The 10,021-nt window shown below is 42.0% G+C and overlaps 1 protein-coding gene across 1 annotated transcript; it reads right to left on the bottom strand.

Annotated features, from left to right (window-relative positions):
- Positions 1 to 205: 205 nt before the first annotated feature.
- Positions 206 to 9,500, bottom strand: LOC133655055 (forkhead box protein J1-B-like). Its single transcript, XM_062054961.1, has 3 exons — positions 9,313 to 9,500; positions 8,596 to 9,228; positions 206 to 2,200 (listed from the first exon to the last, which is right to left on the bottom strand). Exons 2-3 carry the CDS (start codon positions 9,172 to 9,174, stop codon positions 1,349 to 1,351), a joined length of 1,431 nt encoding a protein of 476 aa, XP_061910945.1. The 5' UTR covers positions 9,175 to 9,228; positions 9,313 to 9,500; the 3' UTR covers positions 206 to 1,348.
- Between the last annotated feature and the right edge of the window lie 521 nt (positions 9,501 to 10,021).

Here is a 10,021-nt window from a genome sequence, read left to right as displayed (position 1 = left end):
CGTTGGCTAATTTAGTGAGGTACTTGGATTTGGACCACATTTTTCACCATAACTGTAGAACATGTGAAAAAATAACAACTTGAGTTGACTTCCCTGACAGTTTCATTGCATTCATGTCGGATACATTGTGTTTATCTTCGTCATATCGGACTTTGGCAAGTGAAGGACACAGTTGCGTTATCATTTGTTGTTTAATGTCGCCATGTGTTGCATCAAAGCATGGTTGCATGTTTAAACAGCTTTTAAAAAAAGTACAAAGGAAATAACATTGTGAGATTAAACAATGACATAATCGATCAGTATGATACATCAATTAAATGTGGCCTGTCTGAATTGAAGCTATGTTCTTCTTGATCCAGCAGCATTTTTATTCCCATACATATTAAAAATTATGTGATTTAGGTTTCGTAACAGAGAAAAATGTATCACCCAGTGACAAAAATGCAACCAATCAACAGAAAAAAAAAACAATGACCTGCATATTTCTTTATAAAAAAAAGATTTTTGGCGGAATATAATCAGCAAATCACTACAGTAAAAGTGTAAATCAGAAAGAAAAAAAAAATGTAATCCAAAGAAAACAGATTTTTTTAACCAGATAAATTATTGCAAGCAATGGAAATTAGAAATGCATTATGATCAATACTCACTACCATAAAAAATGTAAAAAGAACAAATATTAGATGATGCCTATCAAAGTGCATAATGTTTGCAATCCATTTCATGTCCGTGCCTCCAGTTAGCAATGAGCAAAATGGTCCTGGTTTATGTTACATCCTGTAGTAAATTAATATATTCCTTCATACAATATAGCATAGCCTGAGGTGACTTGATTGCTATTTTTGACGATAGTCATAAAGGTATTTGCGTCTCTCGTCATCGCACACGGCAAAGACATTTGGCGATGCCATGTAAGATGTTTTACTGCACTGTTAGTAAAAAGAAAAAGGGGAAAAAAAGTTGAATGCTAATGTAGCAAAATAGAATCCAGTATCTCTTTTTACTTCCAGTTCCACCATGACAGTGCTCAGTCGTACAGAGTGCTTTTAGAGTACCTGGTGCCACAACGGTCACATAGTCCACAAAAAAGGCTGTGGAGTGGATTTTTCAATCTGATTTTTCAGATGTCTAGAGCACCCTTGGAAAGACCCGAAATATATGTAATTTTTATAGTCCTTCCGTATGTTTACTTGCTCTGTAAAGTCAGCATAAGTCTGGCATTATTAGAATGTTTGAATCAAAACACAAAGAGAGTGGTGGGTTACCCTACCCCTTCAAGGTGGACTGGAAATCCGACTTTGATTGGATGCAAATGTAATTAGGAGTCAATGAGTTTTGGTGTCAAAGATCACAGGTAGGCCTCCACCCGTTCCCATGGTTGCATCTCCATAAAGAAGCTCTCACACAAACCAAAGCTCTGATCCAGAGTCAGCGAAATGGACTGCACCTCCTCTTTGATCTCTTCCCAGGGCTGCAGCACCGCCTCCTCTGGCTGCTCCTGGAATAGCGAGGAAGCCTCTTCGAAATTCTGCATGTGATGCTGACCCTGCAGGAGCTGATCTTGTCCGTCCAGCAGTCGAGGGTGCTGCTGTGGCGGCGGCACGTGCAGCTCCGCCACGTTGACGTCCGGGTTGCCATAGGAGGACTGGGGGTGGTTCAGGTGCTGACTCTGTCCCATGAGGTCCCCTGTCCCGCACCAGCTCCCCAGCCCGGCCGAGTGCTGCCTCCCTTGCATGGTAACTTCCATCTCGCAGCCCAGTGAGCTCAGCGCCATGTTGATGTCCAAATCCTCGAAGGTGCTACAATTCCCGCTCAGGACGTCGTCAAAAATGGATGTCAGGTCGAAATCTCCTCTCAGGATGTCCGCTTTGCTGGCGTCCGTCGCCAGAAGAGGGGACTCAGTCACCCTTTGAGCTTTGCTGTTGCTCTTTCTTTTATCGCCTAGATCCTTGCCACTTTGGTACGGGCAGCCATCATTGGTCCTGTGGTAACTTGGAACCAATTTGTTTTGTCTGTGAGTGCCACTGTTGTTGTTGTTGTAGCTGTTTGCAGACATCCTCCTGCGCTTGAAGATGCCATTGACAAACATGTCAGCATACTGAGGATCAATCTGCCAGAAGCCTCCTTTACCCGGTTCATCCTTCTGTCTGGGGACTTTCTTGAAACACTTGTTGAGGGACAGGTTGTGACGAATTGAGTTCTGTGAAGACGAGAACAAATATTTGATCAACTGTTCCTTTGGACACTATTTTTCTGATTAGAAATCAGGTCCCAAAACCTTTATTATAGGCCTGCTGCAATGCAAGCAGCCCATATCATTATTAGATAGATAGATAGATAGTACTTTATTGATTCCTTCAGGAGAGTTCCCTCAGGAAAATTAAAATTAAAATTCCAGCAGCAGTGTACAGAATTGAGATCGAATTAAAAAAAAAAAAGTAAATAATGGGGGTATAAATGGAAACAAAATAGAAAAATATTACAATAGAATAAAAAACAAAAAGCATCAATGAGAATACATATATAACAGTAAAATAAGAATATAACAAGAGAAACTAGGCATTAGTGACCATGTTATGAAAACGTATTACACTGTTATTGTTTTGCATCCCCCGTCATTCTAATACCCCCCCTCCCTCCCAGAGAGGAGTTGTACAGTCTAATGGCGTGTGGGACAAAGGAGTTTTTTATTGCTCATACTTCAACTTTTTATTATAGTTCCGCACGTTTCTCTTACTACTGGCTGCCACAACAACTTCCAGTCAGGATTTCGACCTCTTCATAGCACAGAGACGGCCCTTCTTAAAGTTATAAATGACATCCGTCTAAACACAGACTCTGGCAAAACTTCAGTATTAATGCTTTTGGACCTCAGTGCTGCATTTGACACTGTCGACCACTCAATACTTTTGGACAGGTTGGAAAACTGGGTGGGGATCTCAGGCACAGTTTTAAGCTGGTTCAAGTCATATCTACAAGATAGGAACTATTTTGTTTCCATTGGTGACTTTGTATCAGAACCAACCGACGTAACGTGTGGAGTCCCCCAAGGTTCAATCTTGGGGCCGACTTTATTTAACATCTATATGCTCCCACTAGGACAAATCATGCAAAATAATAACATTGACCATCATTGCTATGCCGATGACACCCAAATCTATGTAGCGCTATCACCAAATGACTATCGCCCCATAGATCTTCTGTGCCAGTGCATTGAGCAAGTCAAACACTGGATGTGCCAAAATTTCCTACAACTAAATGAAGATAAAACTGAGATAATTGTTTTTGGTGCTAAAAAAGAAAGGTTTAAAGTCATCCAACACCTTCAATCACTGTCTCTGAAAACCTCAAATAAAGCCAGAAATCTTGGGGTTATTTTAGATTCTGATTTACATTTCGACAGTCACATCAAATCAGTAACAAAATCGGCCTACTATCACCTCAAAAATGTAAAAAGACTTAGAGGGCTCATGTCAGCTCAAGACTTAGAACAACTTGTACATGCCTTTATTACCAGTAGGCTAGACTATTGTAATGGTCTCCTTGCAGGTCTTCCCAAAAAAACTGTCAGGCAGCTACAGCTTGTTCAGAACGCTGCTGCTAGAGTTCTAACAAAGACCAAAAAATGTGAGCACATTACACCAATTCTTAAATCCTTACATTGGCTCCCTGTACATCAGAGAATAGATTTCAAAATCCTCCTGCTCACATATAAATCACTACATGGTCTAGGGCCCAAGTATATCACTGATATGCTCCCACTATATACGCCCTCTAGATCACTAAGATCTTCTGAGACCAATCTGTTAGCGGTTCCAAGAGTAAACTCAAATCAAGGGAGATCATCATTCAGTCACTATGCAACACATAGCTGGAATAAACTTCCTGAAGATGTCAGACTCTCCCCAACTCTCACTACTTTTAAAACTAGACTGAAGACTTTTATGTTCACCTTAGCTTTCAGCTAAATCTTTTAATCTTTTAACTTTTAACGTCTGCACTGTTCTTATTTTTATTGTCTGCATTTTAATTTTGCTTTTATTTTCTTTCATTTCACTTTGTTGTCTGTGAAGCACTTTGAGTCTGCCTTGTGTATGAAAAGCGCTATACAAATAAAGTTGCCTTGCCTTGCCTTGCCTTACTTTTAATACGTGACAAACCGGCCAACGAACCCCCACATATGTTATACCGTCGGAAAGGTCTCGTTCGCGCAGATGTGGGTATTTGAAGGTGGTAACATCAGTATGTCAACACCTTCCGATTCTCTAATCCTAATAATATAATTTAAGAAGTTTGTTGACTTCTAATTGATAGAGATAGTTGCCTTTTTTTAACTGTTCTGCGACTGGCTTATGAGCTGCCGAGCCCAGCCAATCTTTACCACAGCTGTGTTACATGCAAAATATTGTACTCACATGAACTTCAAAAGGAATGAGACACAATTACGTTTCAATAGTCCATGTAACACACATGCAGGAGTTGCATTAATTTCAAGAGGGTGTCTTGCTAGAAAATCAGCTCGAATTTGAGAGCAAGCTGTAGTCCATCCACAGTACAAAGCCGCTTCTAAGATACTAATCTTCACCACCATGGCAGAAAATAAACTAGGTTTCTTCCATGTAGCATTATCACTAGAGGATTAGAGGAAAAGGAATCACGATACACACAAATACCGAGCAGGACGACACAAGAAGCTAACGGCGAAAGAATCAATGGAGGATCAACCCAAACGTTGACACTATCGATACCTGGTCTCGTGTCAGTGTATAAATGATACTGAAGTGATGAGATTAATATTTTCCTTCTTTTGTTTTTATTATTACAAAATATTTTTGGGTGGTTTTTGTTTATGTTTACAAACTCAGGGAGTAAGTCTCTGGATACAGGAAGGCTTTAAGGGTAAAACTTAAATGACTTAAATGGGAGCCCATAGTAGCTTTTGCTTTTGTTTAGTTATTGCGCACTAGCCATTTTATTTTGTTAAAAAAAAACCTATGTAGCATTCAATGGTACAACTTTGATATGTCATCTGATTTACAACAATTCAAGCAAATTATACATTGAATAAGATAAGCTTTATATTTAAAAAAAAAAAATTTATTGTGTTTACTTTAGTTACTCGCTGTAAAACATTTTCTATAGTCATCAGATTGGAACTCGAAATCGGATCGGAGGCCCAAAAAATCGGATTGGGATCAGAGGCCAAAAATGTTTATTGGGACATCCCCACAAATTGATTATAAATTTTTGTCACATAGAACACAGGTGTCAAACTCAAGCCCCTTGGGCCACCTCATTTTTACTTGGTCTGCCACATCATTTTAATGGCCTTCGAAAGGCTGGAAATAAAAAAAGCACGTTTTGACTAAATGCATTTGTTCTTTCAGTTACGACAGAAAAATGTACTGCATGCCATTGCATACATGGTCTACACCAGGGGTGTCAAACTAATTTTAGATCGGGGGCCACATGGAGTAAAATCTACTCCCAAGTGGGCCGGACTGGTAAAATCACGGCACGATAACTTAAAAATAAAGACACCTTCAGATTGTTTTCTTTGTTTAAAAATAAAACAAGCACATTCTGAAAATGTACAAATCATAATGTTGTTGTTTTGTTTTTTTACACTTACATGTTGCGGTTATTACAGTGGTTCTTAACCTGGGTTCCATCGAACCCTAGGGGTTCGGTGAGTCTGGCTCAGGGGTTCGGCGGAGGTCAAGATCCACCCGACTCATCGTGTAAATAAAAACTTCTCCCTATCGGCGTATTAAGGATACGGTAACCGCAGAAGTCAGACTGATTTGCAGGTGTGTAATTTGTTGTGAGTTTATGCACTGTGTTGGTTTTGTTCTTTGAACAAGGTGATGTTCATGCACGGTTCATTTAGTGCACCAGTATAAAAACATGGTAACACTTTAGTATGGGGAACATATTCACCATTAATTAGTTGCTTATTAACATGCAAATGAGTAACATATTGGCTCTTAACTAGTCATTATTAAGTACTTATTAATGTCTTATTCGGCATGGCCTCATTATAACCCTAACCCTCTAACCCTGGCCCTAACCCTCTAACCCTAACCCTGATTGATTGAAACTTGTATTAGTAGATTGCACAGTAAAGTACATATTCCGTACAATTGACCACTAAATGGTAACACCCGAATATGTTTTTCAACTTGTTTAAGTCAGGGTCCACGTAAATCAATTCAAAGTAAACCAAACCTAACCAAATAACTCTAAATTAAGTCTTTGTTACTTAGAATATGTTCCCCATACTAAAGTGTTACCAAAAACATATAACTTTGTCTTGAATTTGAAAAAAAAAAATTGTTTTAATTTTTTACTAAAGAAGAGTTCGGTGAATGCGCACATGAAACTGGTGGGGTTCCGGTACCTCCAACAAGGTTAAGAACCACTGGGTTAATAGTATTTTATCTTTATTTGTCGTTATTTATACTTTCTGAATAAATTATGTGATAATGTTCATCAATCAACTCATTGGTGTTCATTTTCAATCTATTGAGATACAAAAAAATATACCAAAATCAAATTACAGGATGTTATTCGTGTAGTTTGCTAATTCTCCTCGACTGATGCACTAGCAATCATGTGGTTTATTTGTTTTACATATGTAGCATCATCTACAAAGATACAAAGAATTCCTATTGCGACATGTAGTGGACACATTTAGAACAGCAGTTTATTTTATTAAAACATTTCAGCTCACTTTTATACTAAACAAACTTATCCTGTGGGCCAGATAAAACCTGTTTGCGGGCCGGATCCGTACGTTTGACACCCCTGGTCTACACCTAATAGTACGTGATCATGCAACAAGATGTTTTCAAGCATTTTTGGAGGGGTGTGGGGGTATCAAAAATGAATGCTTAAATATCTGCTTGTCACCTTTCAAAGAGTTATCCATCAGTCTGTTTGTAAAAATGTGATAATCAAAAACAGTTGTCTTTGCAAATCGTGTAACAATCCATCCATCCATCCATTTTCTACCGCTTGTCCCATTCTGGGTCGCGGGGGGTGCTGGAGCCTATCTCAGCTGCATTCGGGCAGAAGGTGGTGTACACCCTGGACAAGTCGCCATCTCATCGCAGGGCCCACACAGACAGACAGACAACATTCACACTCACATTCACACCATTTAGGGACCATTTAGTGTTGCCAATCAACCTATCCCCAGGTGCATGTTTTTGGGGGTGGGAGGAAGCCGGAATACCCGGAGGGAACCCACGCTGTCATGGGGAGAACATGCAAACTCCACACAGAAAGATCCCGAGCCCGGGATTGAACTCAGGACCTTTGTATTGTGAGGCACATGCACTAACCCCTGTCGCACCGTGCTGCCCAGGCATCATAATAATCCACTCAATTCCCCCCAAAAACGAATTAAATCGCTGGAATATAAAGACAATACAACATAGATCCATAAACGTAGATGGATATGAAAACGTGCAATATATTCATCTGTACAGTAATCTATTTATTTATATCTGCACCTTATTGCTCTACAACGAGCTAATGCAACGAAATGTCGTTCTTATCTGTACTGTAAAGTTCAAATTTGAATGACAATAAAAGGAAGTCCAAGTCTAAGGCTCTACACGTTTATATTCATATATATTCATGGCCCTCTGAGGGCAGCCATAATTCCAAAGTGGCCCTCAATAAAATCGAGTTTCATACCCTTGGAATTCTCAAACTGTGGTACGTGTACCACTGGCGGTCAGGGGCGCCGCTAGGGATTTTGGGCCCCATGAAAAGAATCTTTACAGGGCCCCCAACACAGCGGCAACATTATAATTTCATCATCATTAGGGGCCTCTCTGGGCCCCCCTCCATCATGGGCCCCTAGAATCCGTCTCCTTTACCCCCCCTTTTTCGGTGCCCCTGCTGGCGGTATGCGGGCTCCCTCTAGTTGTATGCCAAAGAATCACTTGATTGGAGTGTTTTATTTTCCTATATTCACACACTGTGTTAGCATTCAAATTGTGTGTAATGAGTGGCCAAAAGATTATATATTATTGTTAAATAAATCCTCTGCCTTGTTTTTAATGAATATTTAGGCCTACTTCGCTACTGTATTTTAACATTGCACATTATGTTGGTGGAAAGAGTTTGGGAACCACTGGTTTAGATGACACAAAATGCATGCACCGTGGTAAGGGAGAAACCGTACAAGTGACTTAGAGGCGTATTTTAAAATCAGTGTAACCGCAACAGCAATGGAACATATATTTAGTTGTTGTGTGTTTGTGTATGGAAGCAAATGCACCTAATGAGGCTTTCAGGGAAACGCTGTTCGTTTTCAAACATGGTCAGCTGTGCTTTGCTGATCTCTCTCTCAGGAGTGCTCATTAGCACACAAGTGCTCTCTGCACCCCTGGCACCATAAACCCATATGGAGGAGAGGAAATATGGAAGCCCATGTTAACGAATATGTGCTTTTGATCCCATTTAATGATTGTTTCTTCCCCCCTCACACCTGTGCGCCTGTTGCTGACACTGGAGTCAATGACTGTTGTCTCCCTCAGTTATTTATCTGACTCATCAATAATTGACGTGCTCTGCAGTTACCTGCCAGCTGGGCTCCGCGTGTCTGTAGTAGCAGAAGTTCTCGGTGATCCAGTTGTAGATGGTGGATAAAGTCACTTTGGGCTGCTTGCTGGCCTGCATGGCCATGCAGATGAGAGAGGCGTAGGAATAAGGCGGTTTCACTTTCGGGTTCGTCTTGTAGTCGACCTCCACGGGGGGGCTGGCCTGGATCGGAATGGAAGGGTAGCCGCCGGCGAGGTGCGCGTAATTGGACAACGTGGAGTCGCTCCCGGAGGTGACCGGGCTGCCGAGGTACAGCGGCATCCCGGTGGCGGCGGTGTCTCCCGCGGGCGGGCTGGAGGGCGACTCCGTGCCCCCTCTGGCGGGGAAACGTGTCAGATAGAGGTGGTGATGATGCGAGGATGCAGAGGAGGAGAAGCCGCCGTGCGCCGCGGCCGCGTTGGGCGACTCCGGCTCCGCGCTCACGATGGAGAAATTCTGCAGCCAGTGGAGGCTTGTGAGGCTGTCATCCAGCGGGGCAGAGTCCGATGAGATGACCGGATCGTGCAGCCATTTCTCCTTGAACTTAGTAGCGATCTCCGGGCTTGTCAGAACCGGCATCCTTGATCGTGGGCCGAATAATCAGCAGATTGGCATTTAAAGTTGGCTCGGACCCTTTAGGGGGAAAGTGGAACAAAGCACAATTTTTGATTAGTCTTTTAAAGCATGCATTAAATGTTAAAACAGATTAAATGGTACCTTATTGTTGTTTTTCTGCAGAGGATGCACCTGTTGCAGCGCGTCCTGCCTCTTTAAGGACTCCAGCGGCGCGTCAGGTTTGCGCGCAACAAGTGCTTTGCTTTGCTTTTGGACAAATCCGGAATAGATCTTAGATCACGTCCATGTCGGTGGTTTGGGTTGATGCTGCGCAGCTCCTGTGGAGTCAAGACGTGAGACGGTGAGGAAGAAGTATACAATAAGACGGGCTGCCTGCGCTCACCACCACCCGTCCCCCCTAATCCACCCCTCACCCCCCCTTTTCAATGACTGGAGGGAGCTCTGATTGGCTACTGGCTCTTTCTCTCAAATCCCTCTTACTTCGAATTCACCTCCCTGCTCTTACACCCACTGAAATTTGACCTAGGAGCGCGCCCTCAGCCTGCTGCGCGCCACACGTCCCGCTATCAGATACACTTTTGGCACCTGCAAAACTACTACTGACAAATGCCAACAACGGTTTTGAGACTTTCGAGTTAGCACGCAGGCACTGAATAGTGTCCAGGGCCAAATCCGGGCCCTTTGCATACATGCAAGAGCACTTGATTTCGCAATGTATTGTGGGGGCTGGGTAGCCATTGTTGCTGGACAAAGTTTGTGTTCACATGGCTGTACTCGACCAGCGGTATTGTGAGAGAGTGCAACAAACTGGATTCAAATTGATCATAAGAAAGGAAGAAAAAAATCAAGG

This window comes from Entelurus aequoreus, linkage group LG08 (assembly GCF_033978785.1).
Source record: "Entelurus aequoreus isolate RoL-2023_Sb linkage group LG08, RoL_Eaeq_v1.1, whole genome shotgun sequence".
NCBI lineage: Eukaryota > Metazoa > Chordata > Actinopteri > Syngnathiformes > Syngnathidae > Entelurus > Entelurus aequoreus.
The sequence above is the reverse complement of the archived record's forward strand: the minus strand, read 5'-3'. Positions and strand labels throughout refer to the sequence as shown.

Coding starts and splice junctions, on each gene's coding strand:
- LOC133655055 (XM_062054961.1), bottom strand. CDS start 9,174: ATGCCGGTTCTGACAAGCCCGGAGATCGCTACTAAGTTCAAGGAGAAA. Junction 2,201..8,595: donor ACGCGGAGCCCAGCTGGCAG/GTAACTGCAGAG, acceptor TCGTCTTCACAG/AACTCAATTCGTCACAACCT.